This window comes from Osmerus eperlanus, chromosome 16, assembly GCF_963692335.1.
Source record: "Osmerus eperlanus chromosome 16, fOsmEpe2.1, whole genome shotgun sequence".
Taxonomy (NCBI): domain Eukaryota; kingdom Metazoa; phylum Chordata; class Actinopteri; order Osmeriformes; family Osmeridae; genus Osmerus; species Osmerus eperlanus.
In genome coordinates, this window is record NC_085033.1 from 15963408 (window position 1) to 15988320 (window position 24913).

The 24913-nt window shown below is 46.8% G+C and overlaps 2 protein-coding genes across 4 annotated transcripts in view; one reads left to right on the top strand and one right to left on the bottom strand.

Annotated features, from left to right (window-relative positions):
• Window positions 1-3948, bottom strand: part of LOC134036031 (microtubule-associated serine/threonine-protein kinase 3-like) — a 35189-nt gene extending 31241 nt beyond the window's left edge. For 2 of the 3 annotated variants that reach the window (XM_062480739.1, XM_062480736.1), the window contains exons 1-2: window positions 3531-3948; window positions 2017-2048 (exon numbers count right to left, since the gene is read on the bottom strand). In XM_062480739.1, the coding sequence (XP_062336723.1) occupies window positions 2017-2048; window positions 3531-3569 (71 nt within the window). In that variant the 5' untranslated portion in view covers window positions 3570-3948. The remainder of the gene's footprint in view (window positions 1-2016; window positions 2049-3530) is intronic. The other variant, XM_062480737.1, reaches the window with a different exon arrangement.
• Window positions 3949-10896: 6948 nt separating this feature from the next.
• Window positions 10897-23673, top strand: crtc1a (CREB regulated transcription coactivator 1a). Its single transcript, XM_062481828.1, has 13 exons — window positions 10897-11082; window positions 14711-14839; window positions 15403-15516; window positions 15807-15868; window positions 16051-16136; window positions 18080-18168; window positions 18534-18574; window positions 18724-18967; window positions 19269-19457; window positions 20378-20464; window positions 21060-21143; window positions 21279-21459; window positions 21762-23673. Exons 1-13 carry the CDS (start codon window positions 10957-10959, stop codon window positions 21962-21964), a joined length of 1635 nt encoding a protein of 544 aa, XP_062337812.1. The 5' UTR covers window positions 10897-10956; the 3' UTR covers window positions 21965-23673.
• Window positions 23674-24913: the final 1240 nt, after the last annotated feature.

Genomic DNA, 24913 nt, shown 5'->3' on the forward strand with positions numbered 1-24913 from the left:
TCAGAGGACTGAGGCATTTGCACCTGTCGGCGTGGTGCATTCTGGGAGGCGTAGTTCTCCCGTCAGCCATCTTGGTAGCCACTCACAGAGAGGAACATACCGCCCCTCTACCACATGTCCTCTCGTGATGCCACAACAGTTATATTATAATACTACTGGAGTATACAGTTATACTCTGTAATACTACTGGAGTATACAGTTATACTCTGTAATACTACTGGAGTATACAGTTATTTACATTTAGCAGACGCTATTATCCAGAGCGACTTACAGTAAGTACAGGGACATTCTCCCAGAGGCAAGTAGGGTGAAGTGCCTTGCCCAAGGACAGAACGTCATTTTTGCACGGCCGGGAATCGAACTAGCAACCTTCTGATTACTAGCCCGCTTCCCTAACCGCTCAGCCACCTGACTCCCTCCCAGTTATACTCTGTAATACTACTGGAGTATACAGTAATACTCTAATACTAATTGAGTGTACATTTATAAACTGTAATACTACTGTAATACACAGAATACTCTCTTATACAACTGTAACAATTCTGTAATACACAGATAATCTCTGCAATAATACTGTAATACACAGTAATAATGTATATTATTCTGTAATAATGCGATGCACTAAAACACTAGTTCAGTGATACTGTGTAACACAGTGTTACTCCATCGTAGACTTGGAGACTTACTCTTTAATACTCTGGACCAAGGGCATAGGTTTGGTCTCAGCTTTGGTAGGGACACTTGTTTGTTCAGAAATATTCTTTTTTATATGTAGGTAATTGGTTCAGGTTTTATGGAGCTGTACTAGGCCTACATCATCTGTACTGGACTTCTGAGCAAATAATCATATATGATGCATACATTTGGGCATACCAATTTATAGCACCTTTTTACTATCTACAAGTATAAGTGTGAATGATAACATTCATGGTTAACATTGTCTAAACATCCCTTAAAAACTGCAATTTAATGCAATCTTTACCAAAATGGACAATTCAACTTCTCACCTGAACCCCTGATGCTGATTCATCACCAACCTGCTCTACATCTGTAGCTTCAGAGTGCTGTTTTTCCTGCACAGTAATTCATCAATTTAATACAGACACTAACCATGCTTAGTTGACTGCTGAAATTGGTCGAGATTACAGGGATAGCCATATTACTATCCAAGGGATCATATAGGCCTACTTATTATCAGTTAATATCACTTTTGAGTTGCTAGCCTGCTGGTACTAGGCTAAACTAGCACGGTCCCATTAAAGTTACATGCTCTACTACACTAACAACTTTCAAAACATGTTTCCATTGTACAATGGGTGGCGATGTAAGGCTAGCAGGTTTGCACTGTGTGTGTAGTTTTCCTACTAGCTAACTAACAACGACCTTCTTGATAGCTAACGTTACTTACTCTCTGGGTGGTGAAAAAACTTCTGATATCTCTCTTCTTTTTGGGTGACATTTTCCTATCTGTACTGCCAGCTCTCTTTCTGCAAGCCACGATTCACGAAGTGTTTCTGACTGCCATTTCAGCCAATTAACTTAAATGCCATAATCTTGTCTCTCAGGCTCGAGGGCGCATTGGTTAACTTGGAAATGTATTTTTCACTTTTCTCGGCGATGAACATAGTATAGATAATAATACAAATGAGTTTTGCAAATAGATATTTTTTTCGAAAATTAACAAAATATTGGTGGAGACGATTGTGTCTTTCCCAAACTTTGGTCGTGACTAGTCCGTATGGTCCCTATGCAAACCTACATCCTTGCTCTGGACTAATCTGTAATACACATAAACCCAGTAAGAATGTATAGAGTAATACTCAGTAGTACTCTGTAAAACCACTATAATACACAATACCCCAGTAATAATCTGCATTTACTCAATAATACTCTAATACTGTAATACTATGTACTAATCCTACAAAATACTGTAACACTGTGCAGTAATACTTTGTAATACTGTGCAGTAATACTCTGTAATACTGTGTACAAATCCTGTAATACTATAATACTTACATGTTTCCTCTGCGTGGAAGACTCAGTTCTTTCTGCAATAGAAGAAGAGACCAGCATCAACAACATTCATACCAGATCAAGGAAAGACCACCCCTGGTCCCTGACCCTGACCCCTGACCCTGGCCCCTGATCCCTGACCCCTGGCCCTGTTTCATATTGCAGCAGCATTCCCCCATGCTTAGGACCAGGGGCCTCATTTATAAAGGATGCATACGCACAAAAACCATGCCTACGCAACCCTCCATCTGTTTATAAATCGTTGCATTCAGGAGAATTTTCCTCTTTGTGTCAGACTTTATAAATGAGCCCTGAACACACACTACCGTCCACAACTCTGACAGCTGCTTTGTGATTGGTCGTCCCTCCACAGAGTACACACACTGTAGCCAAGTTTACAGGCCTCACATAGCAACCGCATAGCAACCTCCTCTTGCTCTGGCAGAGCCCCTCTGGTCCTCTCCTCCTTCTCTTCCCTCCTCTCCCCCTTCCCTCCTCGCCTCCTCTCCTTCCCTCCCTCCCTCCACAGTTACCTCTCTCTCTGGTCTCTCTTGTTCACTCATGTGCAGGTGGGATGTTCAGTTTGGGCCTCATTTCACCTACATTCCATTATCCTACCCCTTACCCTCCTACTCCCTCTCCCCTAACCCCATTTCCCTTACCACCCTACCTCCCTGCCTCATCCCCTCTCCCCTAACCCCATTTCCCTTACCACCCTACCTCCCTGCCTCATCCCCTCTCAACTGAAAGGGAGGAGAAATATTGTGGGTGAGATGGCTGAGTGGTTAAGGAATCAGGCTATTAATCAGAAGGTTACCGGTTCGATTCCCGGCAGTGAAAAATGTGTCCTTCTTGGGCAAGGCACTTCACTCTACTTGCCTCGGGGGAATGTCCCTGTACTTACTGTAAGTCGCTCTGGCTAAGAGTGTCAAATGTAAATTTTGTGTCTCTATTTTGTGTGTGTGGATATGTTGAACGTCTGGATGGAATGTGTGTGTGTGTTTGTGTATGTGTACTCACCTTATCTCTCGAAATGTGTGTGTTGAAACACTGATTTCAGGGATTGGAAGACTAAACCTTCATCAAAACAGGTTGAATCGAAAAATAAACACTTTCAACCAACGGGACTTGATGAATCAAACAAGTGTGGGCGTCCCCGTCAACCTTAATATCCCTATCACCACGACAACTGGTCACTGTCACGGTCAGGAACTGAGGAACGTAAAGAAGGGATCGATAACCAGTTCATTACCATTTCAAAACAATACCGGCCTACCAGGGTGTTTTTTCATCTCGAGATAGATGTTTAAGTGAGAGTTCTTCAGTAGCCTACCGCAGAAGGCGAGGGTGTAACCAGATACGCCCCTGTAACATCAAATAGCCTAATCTCGCTTCATCACTGAGCATACACGCTCCTTCCGCGCAACAACGCGCTCGTGGGCCACAACGTCTCTGCTCTTGCTTTGTTACATCGGCATCTTCAACTAGCAGACAGAGCCGAACTGTGTGGGTCTTACCTGCAACCCGCGGCGTCTCAGAATGTTTGGTTCATCCATCGTGAAAGGCAAAACACCAAACGACAAGCTCCAGCCGATTCAGCCCATACTGCGCCCGCCACCTTGTGTCTCGCGTGTCTCAAGTCAACAGCGACACAAACGACCACGTCCCTGGGGTCTGGTTTATCAGTCCTGCGGTCTCCTGATCGGTTCGGATTTTGGAGTGAATTAAAGGGAGGGGCGCTGCTGTCCCCGGTGGCTGTGTGACACACACGCATGCGCGCACGCACACACACGTTGAGTCCCTCTGGTTAACGTGAATTCATTGAGGAATCCAGCCTCCGCCACACAGACTCGTGGATGCAGACTCCGCTGTTGAGACATTGTCTAGCGTCCATCACACGGAGATAATGGTCACCATCATAACCTAACCTTTACACTGCGTTCAGGCAGGAGGGTAAGAGGAGACAAGGTGAGGGAGCAGTGGTCTAATAGGTTTGGAGTCAGTGTGTGTGGGGTGTCAGTCTCCAGAAGACACCAGCAGCACCAGCAGCGTGTCTCTCTGTCATGTGGTCCTGGTGTTTGATGAGGTCAGACTCTCAATCAGGCCTTGTTTTGTTGCTGCTCAGTCTGTATTCTGACTCAGTCTGACTCTTGTAGGGCTGTTTTGGCAGCCCCTTTGTCACTGGTCACCCAGACACTCGTCTGGGACAGTCGTTGATTTGCATGAATGCTAAAATGACAATCACACCTTAATGACACACCTCTGGAAAGGTGGTCTCAACAGTTGAAGAGGAAGGTGGACCGAGGAAGACTCTGAAATTATCATTGAAAGTTGTGTTCTTGTAAATATTGTTCTAAACAGCTTTTAATGTCATTTTTGATATGATTTTGTTTCTTATTTTATGTATTACATTCTAGAAATAATTATAATACTGTAACATGTACATTTACAGGGTTTACAGAGTTTGTGCTTGCAGCAAACCAACGTGTTAACATATTCCCTTGTCTTGCAAGGGCACCACTTGGTCTACTGCAGCCTTGATTAATGATCCAATTTGAATTTGTATGCGTTAGACAACTTTTCAGTCATATGACTGGTGTCCCCATTTTAGTCAGGTTTGGGTGTATATAGGAAGAAGTTTTTACCACTAACTTTGAGTTCTGTTTACGATACAGCTCCGGTGCGTTAGGCGCCTAGTCTTCATTGTGAATACCTTTGTTAACCATTGCTCTGAAGGTATGTTTTGTATTTGATGATATTTCATTATCATTGTATTGATTATCTTACTATTTAGATAATAAACTATTATTGTGCATTTTAAGTTACTTGTTCTCCTTGAAACGTATCTCTCACGCTACGGCGGTGAAAACTTTGATCTAGTCTGGTTGATGCGGCTAATACTGATTATAAACATAGACTTTTGAAGTAGGTTTTAACTTAAGGCCTCTGAGTCACTTACGGTGGATCTCCACGCTCCGAAGGAATTTACCGGAGCCTCTGAGTGATTGGTTTACATACTAGGTCTACTACTGATTAGTGAACACGCATACTTTAGGGTCGATGCTCTGATCAAGCAGACGATTTTTACCTACGCCAGAGTTTCATGTCATTAACTGTTTAGCGCTCAAGGTTACAGGTAACGCACTTGTGCACATTTCTAAAATTGGAGTCAGATATTAACGAGATATCAATTATCTCCCTGAACATCTAACCAGAATTGAGTGGGTTTCCCAAGCCGGGGACAAACCCCTCCTTCAGTACTCCCTCTCCTCCCCCCTCTCTCCCCTCCTTCAGTACTCCCTCTCTTCCCCCTCTCTCCCCTCCTTCAGTACTCCCTCTCTTCCCCCTCTCTCCCCTCCTTCAGTACTCCCTCTCTTCCCCCTCTCTCCCCTCCTTCAGTACTCCCTCTCTTCCCTCTCTCTCCCCTCCTTCAGTACTCCCTCTCTTCCCTCTCTCTCCCCTCCTTCAGTACTCCCTCTCTTCCCTCTCTCTCCCCTCCTTCAGTACTCCCTCTCTTCCCTCTCTCTCCCCTCCTTCAGTACTCCCTCTCTTCCCTCTCTCTCCCCTCCTTCAGTACTCCCTCTCTTCCCTCTCTCTCCCCTCCTTCAGTACTCCCTCTCTTCCCTCTCTCTCCCCTCCTTCAGTACTCCCTCTCTTCCCTCTCTCTCCCCTGGCCCTGGCCCTGGACTGGTGGTCCAGGTCCGGGTGTATGAGAAAACACAGCTGAACGATACAGCAGTCAGACCCCCAGAGCAGCAGCTCCCCCTGCAGCCCTCCGGTCCGGTGGCTGCCAGCGTGGACGTGGGTCGGGAGGTGCGGAGGTGGAGGGCGGGGCCCAGGGGGGGGAAGCTGGTGGTAGAGATGGGGGTGCTGTGGGCCGGGGGGGAGGAGTCATCTGTGACTGGGCCCCCCATCCTGGCCCTGGAGCTGGACCTGGCACCTACCAGGCGGGGCCAGGGTGTCCGGGGGGGCATAAGGAGGAGGCGCTCCAGGGGGGAGCAGAGCTGCGAGGAGGAGGGGCTGTGCTGCAGGAAGTCCATCAGTGTGTCTTTCGAGGAGATCGGCTGGTCGAACTGGGTGGTGAGGTTAACACCTCACTAACATGTCATCACGCAAGATCTACAACATAAAACAACTGCAGTGATTGGACACTTTTTTTTTAATTATATGCACTAGAAGATTTCCATGAAATCGTAAAAGAAAATAATACATCATGCAAAAATGCACATGGGCATGCAAAAATAAAGCATTTTGTAAAATATGTCTGAATTAAACATTCTTTGTTTGGCACAATGATGAAACCTAGCATTTAAACAAAAATTCTATATTTTGGAACGAAACATTCAACAAACTGTGATGATAAACTGAGTCAAACATAATGGCTAAATAAGTAATAAGTAAGTACATGGCTAACCCTAACCCAAATCAACGTGTAGGCCTACTCACTCTATAATGAGTCTAGCATTGGCCACTACTGCGAAATACAACAGCAACGCAATTCCAAAGAAAATGATGAAGGAAGAAAAAACAAATGGCATGACTGTAAAATAACTTGCTAGATAACCCAATTCAGAGAACAGGAACATGGCCCAAAACACTAGCTACAGTTGTTGCTAGCTGTAAAGCCAGGCTAGCTGTCGGCTAGCTTGTTAACAGTCCCATTCATACAAACTTCTCACTAATTCTAAAATTCCAAATTTGCACTAATTCTACAATTCGAAATTTTAGTGAAATTCACCTAGTCGTTGTTGTCGTAAGGGATTATGTTAGCCAAATACTGGATATTTGGCTACTGGATATTTGAATACTGGATATTTACCATCCACCTCCCCCCCTCTACAGTGACGACTCACCCCCATCACCCTGTGTGACTCCCCAGTCAACACTGTGGAGTCCTTCCGCTTCCTGGGCACTATCCTCTCCCAGGACCTCAAGTGGGAACTGAACATCAGCTCCCTCATCAAGAAAGCACAACAGAGGATGTACTTCCTTCGGCAGCTGAAGAAGTTCAACCTGCCAAAGACAATGATGGTGCACTTCTACTCAGCCATCATTGAGTCCATCCTCACCTCCTCCGTCACCGTCTGGTACGCTGCTGCCACTGCCAAGGACAAGAGCAGGCTGCAGCGTATCATCCGCACTGCTGAGAAGGTGATTGGCTGCAATCTGCCTACCCTCGAGGACCTGCACACCTCGAGGACCCTGAGGCGAGCGAGGAAGATTGTGGCCGACTCCTCCTACCCTGGACACTCCCTGTTTCAGTCACTCCCCTCCGGCAGAAGGCTGCGGTCCATCAGGACCAATACCTCACGCCACAAAAACAGTTTCTTCCCTTCCGCTGTTGGCCTCTTCAACAAGGCCAAGGGACCACACTGACTCTAATGACTTCCTGCTTAAAACACACTGCTTTTTGCACTGCATTACAAAATTGTATCTTGTACATTTGTACTTTTTGTAATATTTGTATTTTTGTATTTTTATATTGTAATTTACGGCAATTTATATTTTATTGTATATTTAATTTAATTCTAATCCCACTTAGTACTGCTAGTTTATGTACCCTTAGTATAGATAGTCCACATATTTAAATTTTAGGTCCCTATATGTTTATTGTTTGCACCTTCCTGCCAAAGCAAATTCCTTGTCTGTGCAAACTTTCATGGCGAATAAATTCCATTCTGATTCTGATTCTGATAACAATGTGTCACTGCAAAATGATTTCGCGCTCCAAACTCACTCATTGACATTACACTTGAGTATAGGTTTAGGGAAAACATGACATGGACTTAAGTACAAATAGGTTTCGGTAAGCCAAGTCGGCTGGATTTGGAAAATGGACCGGCCGTGATTTGATTTTTCTGAGCTGCAGAAAGACCTAATAGCAGACACATCTAAATTGCCCGCATAATCATACAGTATGAGCAAATATTGGGAGGGGGGGGGCGTGTTATAACGTTAATTGGTTGATTAACTGGTTTCCACAAAGAACTAATTTCAGGCACAAGCTTCTGAAATGTTATGACCATGTTAAGAGTAAAAAAAACACAATTGTTCACTTTTTAGACATTACTTTTGTGATTAGTAATTCATTGGTTATTCTTTCTTAATTGGTCATAGTTCACAAGTAGTTCTCAATGAGGATATATTTATTTAGTAATAATCAAATACCTACCAAGGAACTACCTTTGTACAACATTCGCTATTACTTACATTTACATTTAGTCATTTAGCAGACACTCTTATCCAGAGCGACTTACAGTGGTACAGGGACATTCCCCCGAGGCAAGTAGGGTGAAGTGCCTTGCCCAAGGACACAACGTCATTCGGCAGAGCCGGGAATCGAACCGGTAACCTTCAGATTACTATACAGATTACTATAGACAATAATCAGGAGACCGTTCCCAATCAGTGTGCCAAATTTCAAAACTTCGCACCAATCGGTTCTATGGGCTGCCATAGACTCCTAGTCCTAAGTATAATAATAATAATAATAATAATAATAAAAACTAACAAAAACAATAGGTGCCACATCAGCTTCGCTGCTGCTTGGCCCCTAATAATAAAAATACTATTTCTGTAATTCCAACATTGCTTTGGCAATATGAACATTTGTTTCTTAATGCTAATATAAAGCCCATTGAAAAATGAGAGAGAAAGAAAGAAAGTATGAGACAGAGTGTGAGACAGAGTGTGAGACAGAGTGTGAGACAGAGTGTGAGACAGAGTATGAGACAGAGTGTGAGACAGAGTGTGAGACAGAGTGTGAGACAGAGTGTGAGACAGAGCACAAGAGAGATAAAAAAACTGGGAGAGGGAAGATTCTGTGTATTCTGTTTCTCTAGCTCCCCCTGCTGTCTGTGTACCTGAATGTGTTACAGTCCTCAAAAACACCCTGACCCTCACTTCCCTCACCTTTATTCTCAACCCAGATACATACTTAACTCCCCCCACACACACACCACACCCCTCCCCCTCCTCTGTGGCCCCAGCATAGCAGTCTGCAGTGGTTTCCTAGGTAACCTAACAGCAATGGTTTCCTAGGTAACCTGTGGCCTTGTGAAGCAGGGGGGCCTCCCTGTGCTCTGGGTCCTTCGCTCGAATGTGTGTGTGTGTGTGTGTGTGTGTTTGACTACATGAGAGTGTGTGTGTGTTTGACTACATGTGTGTGTTTGACTACGTGTGTGTGTGTGTGTGTGTGACTGTGTGTGTGTGTGTGTGTGTGTGTGTGTGTGTGTGTGTGTGTGTGTGTGTGTGTGACTACATGCGTGAGTGTGTGTGACTAGGCTATGTATGTGTGTGTGTATTTTCCATAATACGTAATCATGTAATATCGTGTCATTACAGTTTTTTTTATTCGCTTTGGTACTATTTTCACAAGTAAGGTGTACATTTTCAAAATTCTTAGTACAAAAATCCAAACTGATCACACTTGTAACGCAGTTAGTCATTCTTTCAAAACCTGATGGAATGCTTTCAGTCAGTTGCACATGTTTCCAGTCCACATAATCATTGTTTCAAACACAAGATTATTGTAATATGTAATGGGAACATTTGGTTTAATCACCGAAACACAACAGTATGATCTTCTTTCAGTTTAGTACTTTTAACAATCAGTTCATCCAACAGCAAACAATGCAAGATACATGTTTCAAATCGGCCTTAGAAGTGCTGAAATTAATATGTTCCAGTACTATGTAAAAGACAGATTACACAGTTTCACATTAGGCAATACACTTACATTACTCACATTTACATAATAAATAATAATTTCCAAAATATCCATCCTATGTGTAATCAAGTGAAGGATCAATGAAGACATCGTCTACAATCATTTGGGCAAATTACGTAGTTTTTACTATTTTTCAGATATAATTGTAACATAGGTATACTTTCTATTATGTAACTACTAAATGAGAACAAAACATAACATTTAGAGGCCCCATGCCCACCTCTCTGACCTCTCTGTTGGTGCCCATGCCCACCTCTTTGACCTCTCTGTTGGTGCCCATGCCCACCTCTCTGACCTCTCTGTTGGTGCCCATGCCCACCCCTCTGACCTCTCTGTTGGTGCCCATGCCCACCCCTCTGACCTCTCTGTTGACCTCTCTCATGCCCACCTCTCTGACGGATCCCTTGTCCACAAGCTCTTCCTATTCCTTGCTGTCTATCCTGCTATGTTGAAAGAAATTGCCAGTGTTTACGCCCCCACTTTTACGTATATCTAATGACCAATTGTGGTTACCCCAATCTGAAATCAAGTAGCAATAACGAGTATTCTTCATGTGTGGTTAATTTATATGTTCGTACAAAAACACATTTTATTTCTGTAGTTCTCAAAATCAATATACTGTTTATTGCTGAAATTAAAATATATAGGTTTACCAAACGGTTCAGTGATTAACCATTAAGATCAGTTGGATTAAGTGTTGGTCAAATGTATTTACGCAAATTAGATGAGAAGCATATCAAAAGTATTGTGAGCATTGCATTGTGAAAGACAATTACTTCATATGAAAGATATTTCTTTGATGACACACTGATTAGGTGTGGTGAAAAAGTGATTGTGTAATTTTGTGCATTGTACTTTGTCAATTGAACATGTGATTACATGTTTGAAAAAACAGACTTTTTGATGATCTGCTTTGAGTTTTGTACTAACAGTTGTGAGGTTTTACCACATACTTGTGAGAATAGTACCAAAGCGAATAAAAAAAACTGTAAATACTTTGGCATGTTGAGTCAAACCGATTAAAAAGTGTACCCTGAAGGAACGGAAAGAGCACGTTGCTACACTAGTCAGCCCGGGGTCGCGCGTGGACCATCCCTCCTCAGGAAGCCGCAGAATGCGGGAGATCCAGATGTGAGCGTGGACTGACAGCGCCCACGCGCAAGCAAGGACGTGGGCACGCAGCGCAGAGGGAAAGCGGAGCAGAAAAGCGAAACATGGCGACATCGAATAATCCACGGAAATTCAGCGAGAAAATCGCTTTACATACCCAAAAGCAAGCAGAGGAGACGGCGGCGTTTGACGAAGTGATGAAAGACCTGAGCATTACCCGAGCGGCGAGGGTAAGGCTGCCTGTTTTAACACAATTTGCTAGTTGTCAAATCAGAAATAAATAAATAAAAATGTGCGGCCGTTATACAGCTCGACTGTCGAGGTAAACAATAACAAACGGCTCCAGTGCCAGCTATCACCGTGCTGACATTATGCAGACGGTTAAACATATTGATTTGGCTGTTGAAAATTGAGAGAATGTTACTGGGCCTGTTGTCACGGAAAGTTGGACACCATCACCCCGCAGCAGTGATATTACGGGGCGTGCTCGCGGGGCGTGCTCGCGTGTTTGACAGCGGCATTCATAACACAGCTTAGGGTCAGAGCCCCAGAGAGAAACAGGCAGTTCAGGGTTGTATTCAGTATCAGAGAAACAGGCAGTCCAGGGTTGTATTCAGTATCAGAGAAACAGGCAGTTCAGGGTTGTATTCAGTATCAGAGAAACCAGGCAGTTCAGGGTTGTATTCCAGTATCAGAGAAACAGGCAGTTCAGGGTTGTGTTCAGTCTCAGAGAAACAGGCAGTTCAGGGTTGTATTCAGCATCAGAGAAACATGCAGTTCAGGGTTGTATTCCAGTATCAGAGAAACAGGCAGTTCAGGGTTGTATTCCAGTATCAGAGAAACAGGCAGTTCAGGGTTGTATTCCAGTATCAGAGAAACAGGCAGTTCAGGGTTGTATTCCAGTATCAGAGAAACAGGCAGTTCAGGGTTGTATTCAGTATCAGAGAAACAGGCAGTTCAGGGTTGTATTCCAGTATCAGAGAAACAGGCAGTTCAGGGTTGTATTCCAGTATCAGAGAAACAGGCAGTTCAGGGTTGTATTCAGTATCAGAGAAACAGGCAGTTCAGGGTTGTGTTCAGTATCAGAGAAACAGGCGGTTCCGGGTTGTATTCAGTCTATGAAATGTACATCAGCTTTTTAAAGTCAAAGGTTCCAGCGCTGTGTGACAGAGTGCAGACAGACAGGGGTCAGACAGACAGGGGTCAGACAGACAGGTTGCAGACAGACAGGGGGCAGACAGACAGGGGGCAGACAGACAGGGTTCAGACAGACAGGGGGCCAGGTGTGTGAAATCAGAGGGGAGATTATGTTCATAAACTGCGTGCCACAATAGATATGGTGCAACATGTAAGCCCTTCTAATGAAGAGATAATGTGTGACATGTAACATGTAAGCCTTCTAATGAAGAGATAATGTGTGACATGTAACATGTAAGCCTTCTAATGAAGATTCTGCATCAGAATGTTGTTCATGTAAAGCCCACACAAGCAGACTGGTTACAAACATCACTATTGGGCAGCTGTGGCTCAGGGGGTAGAGAGGGTCGTCTGTTAAAAAAAGGTTGTCGGTTCGATCCCCGACTCCTCCAAGGCCATGTCCCGAAGTATCCTTGAGCAAGACTCTGAGTCTGAACCCCAAGTTGCTCCCGATGGGCAGGCCGGTTAGGGTTAGTACACAATACATCTACTAACCCTAACTAACACTAACCCGATGGGCAGGCCGGTTAGGGTTAGTACACAATACATCTACTAACCCTAACTAACCCTAACCCGATGGGCAGGCCGGTTAGGGTTGGTACACAGTACATCTACTAACCCTAACTAACCCTAACCCGATGGGCAGGCCGGTTAGGGTTAGGGTTAGTACACAATACATCTACTAACCCTAACCCGATGGGCAGGCCGGTTAGGGTTAGTACACAGTACATCTACTAACCCTAACTAACCCTAACCCGATGGGCAGGCCGGTTAGGGTTAGTACACAGTACATCTACTAACCCTAACTAAACCTAACCCAATGGGTAGGCCGGTTAGGGTTGGTACACAGTACATCTACTAACCCTAACTAACCCTAACCCGATGGGCAGGCCGGTTAGGGTTAGGGTTAGTACACAATACATCTACTAACTCTAACTAACCCTAACCCGATGGGCAGAGCGGCGCCTTGCACGGCAGCTTGCCGCCGTCGGTATGTGTGAGTGTAAATGGGTGAATGAGAGGCAAAACTTATGAAGCACTTTGAGTGCCGCTAAGGTAGAAAACGCAGTCCATTTAACATTGGTGATGTGATGGTGTAATGATGTGAGGTGGAGGTGAAATGTAGAATCTGTAGCTGTGTGTGTGTGTGCCACACCCCCTTCCCGTGGCAAACCCTTCATACAGGATGGAGGTGAGAGAGAGAAGGAAGGTGAGAGAGATAGGAGGGAGGTGAGAGAGAGGAGGGAGGTGAGTGAGAGAGGAGGGAGATGAGAGAGAGAGGAGGAAGGTGAGAGAGAGAGGAGGGAGATGAGAGAGAGAGGAGGGAGGTGAGAGAGAGAGGAGGGAGGTGAGTGAGAGAGGAGGGAGGTGAGAGAGAGAGGAGGGAGATGAGAGAGAGAGGAGGGAGGTGAGAGAGAGAGGAGGGAGGTGAGTGAGAGAGGAGGGAGATGAGAGAGAGAGGAGGGAGATGAGAGAGAGAGGAGGGAGGTGAGAGAGAGAGGAGGGAGGTGAGAGAGAGAGGAGGGAGGTGAGTGAGAGAGGAGGGAGATCAGAGAGAGAGGAGGGAGATGAGAGAGAGAGGAGGGAGGTGAGAGAGAGAGGAGGGAGATGAGAGAGAGAGGAGGGAGGTGAGAGAGAGAGGAGGGAGATGAGAGAGAGAGGAGGGAGATGAGAGAGAGAGGAGGGAGGTGAGTGAGAGAGGAGGGAGATGAGAGAGAGAGGAGGGAGGTGAGAGAGAGAGGAGGGAGATGAGAGAGAGAGGAGGGAGATGAGAGAGAGAGGAGGGAGATGAGAGAGAGAGGAGGGAGGTGAGAGAGAGAGGAGGGAGATGAGAGAGAGAGGAGGGAGATGAGAGAGAGAGGAGGGAGGTGAGTGAGAGAGGAGGGAGATGAGAGAGAGAGGAGGGAGGTGAGAGAGAGAGGAGGGAGGTGAGTGAGAGAGGAGGGAGGTGAGTGAGAGAGGAGGGAGATGAGAGAGAGAGGAGGGAGGTGAGTGAGAGAGGAGGGAGGTGAGAGAGAGAGGAGGGAGGTGAGTGAGAGAGGAGGGAGGTGAGTGAGAGAGGAGGGAGATGAGAGAGAGAGGAGGGAGGTGAGTGAGAGAGGAGGGAGATGAGAGAGAGAGGAGGGAGGTGAGTGAGAGAGGAGGGAGGTGAGTGAGAGAGGAGGGAGGTGAGTGAGAGAGGAGGGAGATGAGAGAGAGAGGAGGGAGGTGAGTGAGAGAGGAGGGAGGTGAGTGAGAGAGGAGGGAGATGAGAGAGAGAGGAGGGAGGTGAGTGAGAGAGGAGGGAGGTGAGAGAGAGAGGAGGGAGGTGAGTGAGAGAGGAGGGAGGTGAGTGAGAGAGGAGGGAGATGAGAGAGAGAGGAGGGAGGTGAGTGAGAGAGGAGGGAGGTGAGTGAGAGAGGAGGGAGGTGAGTGAGAGAGGAGGGAGGTGAGTGAGAGAGGAGGGAGGTGAGTGAGAGAGGAGGGAGGTGAGTGAGAGAGGAGGGAGGTGAGAGAGAGAGGAGGGAGGTGAGAGAGGTGAGCTCTGGGCTGAGAGGAAGGGGGAGGTACTGCCCATCGTAATCTTTAGAACAATGTGTATAAGGCAATATGTAAATATGTGTACAGTATGTCTAAATATAGTTTAATATGCATAATATGTTTAATGTGTTGTTGTTCCAGTTGCAGAGGCAGAATATGCAGTACCTGCAGCTGGGGTCCAGTAGGGGGCAGTGTTATGGCGGCTCTCTGCCCAACGTCAACCAGATCAGCAGCAGCGCCATCGACCTTCCCTTCCAGGTCAGAACAACTGTGTGTGACCCTGTCGTTGACCCCTGACCCCTAGCTCCATCCCTGCTCCCGGTACGTGAGTGTGGTCTCCCTAAGCACCCTGACACTAACCATATGCCTAATCATATCCCTAATCATATCCCTAACCCTAATCATATTACTATTTTAATGTAAATTGCTGATCTGTAAACAGAGACACGCAGGGGGTCATAATGATAATGTTTAAAACAGGTCCAGAGCAGGTGTAAGGCCCCCAGTGTGTAAGGCCCCGGTGTGTAAGGCCCCGGTGTGTAAGGCCCCCAGTGTGTAAGGCCCCCAGTGTGTAAGGCCCCGGTGTGTAAGGCCTCGGTGTGTAAGGCCCCGGTGTGTAAGGCCTTGGTGTGTAAGGCCCCGGTGTTTAAGGCCCCGGTGTGTAAGGCCTCGGTGTGTAAGGCCCCGGTGTGTAAGGCCCCGGTGTGTAAGGCCCCGGTGTGTAAGGCCCCGGTGTGTAAGGCCTCGGTGTGTAAGGCCTCGGTGTGTAAGGCCCCGGTGTGTAATGCCCCGTTGTGTCCCTCCTCCAGACAGCATTTCTCCCTGCGGGGCAGGACAGCAGCCGCAGCACCCGGCGCCACGGCCTGGTGGAGCGGGTGTACCGGGACCGCGGCCGCATCACCTCTCCGCACCGCCGCCCCCTGGCGCTGGACAAGAACGGCCGGCAGATATCCTTCTTGCTGGGCCACTGGGTTCCCTCTGGGTTCCCTCTGGGTTCCCTCTGGGTTCCCTCTGGGTTCCCGCTGGGTTCCCGCTGGGTTCCCGCTGGGTTCCCGCTGTTAATAACCCAAGTTATGGGTGGGGGATTTCTCGCAAATATTTATTTGGGGGATTTTCCTCAAATACTGATTGAACATGGCCAGTTATTATACACAGCCCCTCCCTGGGAACACTGCAGAGATTTGTTGTCATGTCCAAGTTCATGTCTTATGTTTGTTTCTCCTTAATGGGCTCTCACATAGACAGCTGTCCCTATGGTTCAGTCTACCTGTCACCTCCACCAGACACAAGCTGGAGAAGGTGAGTCATCCGTCCATCCATCCAAGTGTGATAGTGTGTATTATGTGTGTAGTGTGTAATATTTAGTGTGTAGTGTGTATCAGTGTGTGTTTCTGTGTAGTGTGCATCAGTGTGTGTTGCTGTGTAGTGTGTAGTTTGTGATGTGTATGAAGTGTGCATCAGTGTGTGTTGCTGTGCTTCAGGACCAACTCTGACTCTGCGCTGCACCAGAGCACGCTAAGCCCCGCCGTGCAGGCTGCCGACTCACAGGAGCTGCCGTCAAAACGAGGTGAGCACCCTTCTACACCTCCTAGCTCCTCTCCTGCCTCCTCTCTGCCATCCAGCATCCTACTTCCTTGGGTTCAGCCCTCTTCCAGACCCCCTGTGCTGTCCTGAAGTACAGTTACACAATAGAGCACACACAGAACAGCTCTTCAGTCTGAGTGAGCCGGGTTAGGGTGGACAGGCTGTCTGTCTATCTACCTTTTGCGTACTCTGCCCCTGCACACAATGCCCGTTACTGTAGTTTTCAGAGGTATTTGAAACAACAGAGCTAGAGGCACAAGAATGGTGGAGAAACAGCAGGCGATAAATACAGTCCAAGATTTTACAGTTAAAAGATGAAAGAGAAAAAAGACAGTTGAAAGGGTTACCAGCAAAAAGAGATTGGATTTAGCAAGACGTAAAACCAGAGTCAATATCGGTGTTGCTTTTCCACGCTGGCGAGAACTGAGAGATTTAAAGGGGATGCATAGCTCACCAGCAATAGGTTAAACTACTATAGAATTTCCCAATACTAACATGCTAGCTTGAAAGTAGTGAGTGCCAGAGGCGTTGTTAGACATCAAACTCTACTGGGGCACAGGGCAGGCCCCTATTCATATTCCTTTTTTCTTTCAAGCTTGCTGCGCACAATGCACTACTAGGCTATAGAAACTCCCCTTGCTTAACCCACTATACAACAGTTCAGGGACGCAAGTTTGATATCAGCTTTGGCAGGGACATCAATAGCTAATGCAAGCGTGCACATTTTTTTCGCATTCATTTGAGCACAAATACTTCATGTAATATTGTTTTTATGTTTTAGTCAAAATAAGATGATCGGTAGGCCTATCATTTAGAAACTATCTTTAGTTTTGTAATGTTTTCTTAGCCTACCTCAATTCTGACTTGTGTGCCGAGTCCGACACCTGGGGGGTATTCCAGAAAGCAGGTTATGTGACATACCCGGGTAAGTTAACTCCCCAGCTGACACCCAGTGATGTAGCAACATTGCTGGTGGGTTAATTTACCCGGTTATGTTGCATAGCTGCTTTCTGGAATACTCCCCTGGACTTCTGTGTCCGTGCTGCAGTGGCTATTTGTCAAGCTCAGAAGAGCGCTGACATGGAATTCTGCATGCATATAGGTGTTTTCGGTTAAACACTTTTACAAGCGTTGATTGGGATACTGTGTAAAAAAAATCTGGGTTTATCGATTTAAATTAATGCACTGACTAATGAAGTAAATTGTTAAAACTCAAACTTTAGATTTTACTGGGGCAAAGCAGTTTTATACTGCGGCACGTGCCCCAGTAAAAAGGGTCTAACGACGCCCCTGGTGAGTGCTACAATAGCACCGAGTGTTTCTGTTCCCACTCATAAAAGGTACATTATTTTTCTATTAACAACGGTTGCACAGTAAGGAAAATTAAACAAACATTGCCTGAGTTTGCAAACAGTTCTGGAATATTCAGTTCCCGTTTCCCCTTCAGCGCTCTTCCGCGAAATCATGCCGCTTTCTCCTGTTGCTAGCTTGAGCTGATAGTATGTGATTAATCATCGCGTGTGTTGGTTTATATCTACTTTCCATCAGCATAACGTAAACGTATCTCAGGCTACTCAACTTAGTTACGCACTAGGATTTACTCCTGAGAAGCGCACCAAGAAAAATTAGGTTGTTAGTGTCTGAGAGGACAGACCAGCAGGCCAGGTTGTTAGTGTCTGAGAGGACAGACCAGCTGTATCTGATGAGCAGAGGGCTGAAGGAGGTTCTCACCCAACTGAGAACCAGCTAAAGGGGCCTGTTGACGCTGGCCTGAGTCTCTTTGAAGGCAGAGTAAAAGGCTTTATCCAATCACTTCAATGGCAATGAGTCATTTGGTGCCAAAGTGCTAAATACATGTGACTATTTTGATATTATGCATGACTTTTAAATAATTGAAGTGTGTTTGATGCTGTGATGTTCCCTCAGTGCTTCTGCTAACCCTACCTAACGAGCAGGACAACGCACCTAACCCTAACGACACAGAGGGACTGAACCACCACTGGGATGGCAAAAAGGTGAGTGGTCTGACGTGAGTGTGCATGTGTGTGTGTGTGTGTGAGTGTGAGTGTGCATGTGCGTGTGTGTGAGTGTGCATGTGTGCATGTGTGTGAGTGTGCATAAGTGTGTGTGTGTGTGTGTGAATATCTGTGTAGCAGCAATGTCAGAAGTCTTCTGCTACTGTGTTGCTAGCTAGCTGCAGCTATCATGGCTGCTCTGCCTTATCAGAGGGCATGCTAAGAGCTAATTAGCTAACGAGCTATGGATCTAACGAGCTCCAGCACCTGGCTGGTTCCTGCTTCCTCCTTGACTGCTCGGACGCTTACAGCAGCACAGAATGTAACTCCTCTGATGACCCCTAACCCTCTCTCATCCACTACAGAACATTTCCTGCTCCAAGCCCTGCAAAGTTCCAGGGATCAAGTAAGTCTCCTACCCCCTACCTCCTGTCCTATCTCCTACATCCTCACCTAATTCATACCTCCTACCTCCTCTCCTAACTCCTATCTCCTATCCTCTTCTCCTAGTTCTCTGAGTAGGTTGTGTGACAGTGTCTCCTCCTCCTCTTGCAGCATTTTCCTCTCCCCGGACCAGGAGATGTTAGGGTTAGGGTTAACCTCTTTGGTGTCGGCGGGCCCGGGTACCGGGGGCTCCCTCCCAGACCTCACCACCATGCAGTTCCCCCCGCCGCTGCACCCACCACTGGACCCAGAGGAGCAGGGCAGCTCCTCCAACAGCACCGGGGACCTTGCTGCCCTGGACACAGACCGCCCCCAGCTCTCCCCTGCCCTGCCTCCCCCCCTCACCCTCTCTCAGGTACACACACCCTCTCCCAGGTACACACACCCTCTCCCAGGTACACACACCCTCTCCCAGGTACACACACCCTCTCCCAGGTACACACACCCTCTCCCAGGTACACACACCCTCTCCCATGTCCACACACCCTGGACTGGGTGAGGGTTAGGGTAATCCTCACCTTCTCCTGCTTCCCCCCAGAAACACACAAAGCTACACTGAGCCTCCCCTCAGTCTCTGTGACTAACAGTGACAATGTGTGTGTGTGTGTGTGTGTGTGTGTGTGTGTGTATATTTGTATGTGTGATTGTGTACCCAGGCTATCGACACCATGACTCTGGAGCAGCATCTGTCCCAGTATGCCTTCTACCTCCCAGTCACTGCCCAGGACCAGGACCAGGACATGACCGAGAGCCAGACCCCCCCTGGCCTGGTCCAGCTCCTGCAGCAGCTGCCCTCCTTCAGCAGCTCCCAGGGTCCAGCCTACGGCAGCATGGACAACAGCTCGGTACGCTCTCTCCCCATCAGTACAGCAGCAGCACATGGCAAACTACAGCAGCCTGCAGCACATCATCATGTTGTCAACAAGGCTCAGTTGTCAACATTGGTTACCATGGTTACTAGTCGCTCTGGATAAGAGTGTCTGCTAAATGACTTAATGTACTAACTCTACAGGGCTCAGCCTGTTGAGTTGCCCTGCAGAGCGCCTGGGCCTTCTCTTTTCTGTAACCTAGGTAACACCTGTTTCTGTAGCCAAGGCAAAACCTGTTTCTGTAGCCTAGGCAGCACCTGTTCCTGTAGCCTAGGCAACACCTGTTTCTGTAGCCTAGGTAGCAGCTGTTTCTGGAGCCTAGGCAACACCTGTTTAAGGAGCCTAGGCAACACCTGGGTGCCGGATGGAACTGCACATCCATCATGGGGCTGAAGGAGATACTGAGGTGTGGGTTAGAACATCCTCTCACCCCTGTACTACAGTGCTCTGGCTATCCTAGTCCTGTACTACAGTGCTCTGAGTATCCTAGTCCTGTACTACAGTGCTCTGGCTATCCTAGTCCTGTACTACAGTGGTCTGAGTATCCTAGTCCTGTACTACAGTGCTCTGGCTATCCTAGTCCTGTACTACAGTGCTCTGAGTAACCTAGTCCTGTACTACAGCGCTCTCAGTATTCTAGTCATGTACTACAGTGCTCTGTCTATGCTAGTCCTGTACTACAGTGCTCTGAGCACCCTAGTCCTGTACTAAAGTGTTCATGGGTATTGTAGTCCTGAACCAGAGTGTTCTATTCTAGACCTGTACTAGAGTGTTTTTGGTATTGGCCCTGCACTAAAATCTAACCTGTTCTACTCTCAGTATACCCTCTCCTGTGTCAGTCCTGCACTAGAGTCTAGTCCTGTGCTAGAGTCTAACCTGCAGTGCTGTACCCTCAGTACCGCTCCAGGCTAGGGTCCTCAGCGCTCCCGTCTCCAACATCTCCCGTCTCCAATCAAGCCTTCTCCCCTGGCAGCTCCCCTCAAGTAAGGGCACCCAACCGCCTGGCTCACGCTGCCTGACTGACTGACTAGCTGGTTGGCTGGCAGACTGGCTGTCTGACTGACTGACTAGCTGGTTGGCTGGCTGGTGTGTGTCTGTCTGCCTCCTCCCTGGTCCTGTAGCTGTGTAGTTCTTCCTTCCCCAGTCTCCCCCGTCTAAAACATCCAGAAGAAATGTATCAATCCAAGTCTTGTATTAGCCTCCAGCCTTGTATGTGCTTGCGTTGTGCTTAGTGTGTTAGGGTTAGGGTGGGTTGAACCACTAGCTGATACACAGTTGAACCCAGGGAGATGCTTCAGCACAAACACATGTTGTCAGCCTTGTGAAATTTCTGCTCCTACAATGTGAGTCGTCCAACATTTCACCCGTGACCTTTCACCCGTGACCTTTCACCCGTGACCTTTCACCAGTGACCACATGTTGACCTGTAGACCTGTTTGAACCCATTAGAGATGCTGTGTTTGTGTGTTGACCAGGGATGTGTGTGTGTGTGTGTGTGTGTGTGTGTGTATGTGTGTGTGTGTGTGTAAACCAGGGATGTGTGTGTGTGTGTTAACCAGGGATGTGTGTGTGTTGCAGCATAGCTCATCTCTGGCCAGTGTGTTCTCTGACCTGTACGACCAGCAGATGAGTTCCAGGCACACCAGCGCCCTCTCCCTGCAGGTCAGTGCAGCACACCTGCACACACCAGCCAGCTCAACTGTCCTGTACATTTTACATTTACATTTAGTCATTTAGCAGAGCCTATCAACTCTCTGGGATCCAGTCATGTGATGTTTATGTATTCTGTGACTTCAGCTTGAGCAGTTCAACATGATTGACAGCTCATTAGGCTCTGCCTCCCTCTACGGACCCGCCTCCACCCTCAACTACACCCAGGCTGCCATGATGGGCCTGACCGGTAGTCATGGCAACCTGCAGGAATCCCCCCAACTGGGCTACAGTAGCCATGGCAACATCCCCAACATCATCCTGACAGGTCTGTTACATCACAGCCTTCTATCTCACTCTCTCTATCTCACTCTCTCTCTATCTCACTCTCTCTCCCTCTCTCTCTCTCTCTCTCCCTCTATCTCACTCTCTCCTCCTATTAGTAATACTCGTTCTCACCTGACCACCTCTTCTCTCCTGCTCTCTCTCTCTCCTACTTTTTCTTTCCTCTTCCACCTCTCCCTCCTCTTCCTTTCTTTTCTCCTCTCTCTCTCTTTCCTCCTCTTTCTCTCTCTTTCCACCTCTCTTTGCACCTCTTCTCTCTTTTCCGTCTCTCTCTCCCTCTCGTAGTGACCGAGGAGTCGGCCAGCCACCTGGCTAAAGAGTTCGCCAGCTCCTTGTCCTCTGACAGCTTCGATGTGGATGCTGCATTCCCATTGGATGAGCTGAAGATTGACCCTCTGACTCTGGATGGTCTACACATGCTCCATGACCCAGACATGGTACTGGCTGACCCTGCCACTGAGGACACCTTCCGGCTGGACCGCCTGTAGCCCAGCGTAGGCCTGGGGAGAGAGGCTGGGGCAAATATCCCAAGAGAAAAGCCTTTTTCTGGGGTGTAGGAGTCAGTCGAGACCTAGGATGAGACAGCATCCAGGCTGCACTCCCACCAGCTACCCACTCCAAGAGCTGAGGATGGATAGGCTAGTGAAAGGAAGAATGAATATGGAGGATGGTTACCTTAGTAACCTTTCTTTGTCTCTGGTCACATGGTGGTGTTTGTAAAGAAGGAAGTCTGTTGTGACCAGTTGGGTTAACCCTAACCCTAAACAGACATCAGAGCCCTTCTTTGTTCTTGTTTTTAAACATGCAGGATCCCTTCTAGCCTGGCGTTTGTAAAGATGGAAAAGAGCCATGGCTTTATGACCCTGACCCTTGACCCCTGACCTTAGCCCCTGGCCCTAAACCTGACTTGCCTCACCGTAACCCTGGCCTGACCGCAATCCTGACCCTGGACCCTAGCCTAGGATACTGTCCCCTTTCCTGGCTGTGGTAGCCCTCAAGCTTGACCAGTCATCTTGCTACATCACCAACATCATCATCTGAGCTAATAAGAAACTAGTTGTGTGAAGAAGATAGTTTTGATATTATATATAACGTTGGCATATCTGAGATGTTTATTGGATGAATATTGATATTACTTGAGGAAGATGGCCTCCTAAATGTTTCAGGACAGGAAGTAGAATCACTATATCTACAGGACAGGAAACAGGATGTAGAATAGGTAAATATATGGGATCTGAGTGGTAGCTCTCTTTGTCAGGACACCCCACCCTCAATCACAGGAACCTCATTCACAGGACCCTCAATCACAGGACACCGGTGACTGTTATGCCATATATCTGGTCAAACTTGCCTTTGTGTTTGAGGAAGAAAAGAGTGTATTTTTTGAAAACGTGTATATTCTATTGAAGAACATTTGACTATTTTTTTTAGGTGTCTAATATTGTTGACTTGATGATGTTCCAGTTTGGGATTGCTGGTATGAAGGTGTTGGATCAGGTTCTGTTAGTTCTAGCAGGTTCAGTTAGTTCTAGCAGGTTCTGGTGGTCCCTCCTCCCCCGTGAGCCCCCCACCTCCTTTATTGGACTCACATCTGGTAACAATCAAAATTTTCACTGTTCCCGTACCAGGGTTTCCCGCAGAAAATGTGTTAGTTAAGGTGGTAGGGTGGGGTTTGCCATCAGACCTGGGAGGGGGGGTCTAGTTTGTGCGATAGACTAATGCGTTCTGCAGAGAAGGGAGACTGGCGTTGGTCACGGTTTGGAATGGAAGGGAGAAAACAGGACAATGGCGGATATCGCTATTAAAACAAAAAAACTACGGGGACTCCGTAGTTAAGGCGACAGGCGTGTGTTGCTTAGGCGGCCGCCTTAACTGAAAAGTGCTGCGGGAAACCCTGTGTACTAGTCCATACTAGTCTGTATTAGTCCAGGGGCCTGTTCCATAAAGGCCGCTCAAATAAGTTGGACTTGTCCCAAACCAGACTTGAATTAGCTTAACAAGTCAAGCGGGGCTAAAGCGGTTCCATAAAGGCCAATTTCAGCTCACGCAGTCCTACTAATTCAAGTCAGATTTAAGTAGTCAAGCTAATTGCGCGTGCACCCTATTCTTAAACAGCCCGAGAGGTAAAACATGGATCATACAATCCACCACGGCAAAAGCAATGCACACGGCCACGTGACTTCTTCCAGAAAGAACGTTCCCTTTAAGCCTTGTAGCCTACTATGACAGCTCCCTCATCCACCGCTTTATCAAAATAAAATGACACGCCATGATTGACGTGAACGATAGGCTACGTAGGTCGAGGTCCTTTTTTAGACCTTTAGTTACTTCGTTGATTAAAAAACAGACACCCTCTAAACACGTAAATTTACTTGTTTGACATTGTTTTAAATAAATAGCCTACTATTAATCAATACATTACCCAGTAGCCCAACTTTTTAACATGGTTGTGTCGGGAAAATGGAGGATATAGATGTAGCCTATGGATTTAGGTTTGTTTTGCAATTGTAGACTACTGTTAACAACTATATAGCGATAATTATACTCGCATAATTTAGATTGAGATAGGCCTATGCCGGATGCCTAAACATTTGAAATCACAAACTAGGCTAGCCATAGGCTACGTTTAACGTGGCGTGTATCAAATCATTGTTCATCATCGTTTAATGCATTAGGCTAAATGTTGTAGCCTATGTAGGCTATTTAAGTTGATTTTCTATCAATGTTGAACATATTTAACTGATGAGAATAAGAAAATTAGAATAAATCATCGTTTTCCCGTTGGGTCAGTGTTACAGGAAGGTCTGGTTAAGCACCAAGTCACGCTAAGCCTGACAGTTAGCCTGCCCCGGACCAGACTAGTTTCGCAGCCTAAGTTGCCATAGTAACCGAGTTTGAACTACGTTGAGTTAGCTTTATGGAACCGAATGAACTAGAAATGAGTCTGACTAACTGACATAAGTCTGGCTTATTCGGTAAACTCGCTTTATGGAACAGGCCTCAGGGCTCCTGTTTCTGGGTTTGATCTTGTTTTGTATTTGTGTTTGTTTTTCTGTGTGTCCGTGGTGAAGAGCCCAATCCATTCTTATTTTGTAACTGCACAGGGTTAGGGTTAGTCCCCAGACACAAGTTCATGTTTTCCTGCTGCTTTAACGTCATAGAACTTTACCAGACGAACAGAGAAGTTGAATAACTTTTTTTAAAGATGTTGTTCCCATTATGTTGTTCTATGTTTGGTATGTTGTGTTTGTTTCGGTTTCAGCCACATTGGTGAACTTGTCTGGTACTGTGTGACAACCCCATCCCCCTCTTTGACCCACTCAATCCTCTTCAGTTTGTCGAGTGTACAGACTAGCTGTTTTAACTGCTTTCTTGGTAGAAATAATGTTTTTGTGCTCTGTGATATGATGTCCAAGTGATAGATGTTGTTGATGCTC

Excerpts from the sequence above, each read along its gene's own strand:
- crtc1a (XM_062481828.1), top strand. The coding sequence starts at position 10,957 with ATGGCGACATCGAATAATCCACGGAAATTCAGCGAGAAAATCGCTTTA. Across the intron at positions 15,869-16,050 it reads CCAGACACAAGCTGGAGAAG|GACCAACTCTGACTCTGCGC; the intron begins GTGAGTCATCCG and ends GCTGTGCTTCAG. Across the intron at positions 19,458-20,377 it reads GCAGCATGGACAACAGCTCG|TACCGCTCCAGGCTAGGGTC; the intron begins GTACGCTCTCTC and ends CTGTACCCTCAG.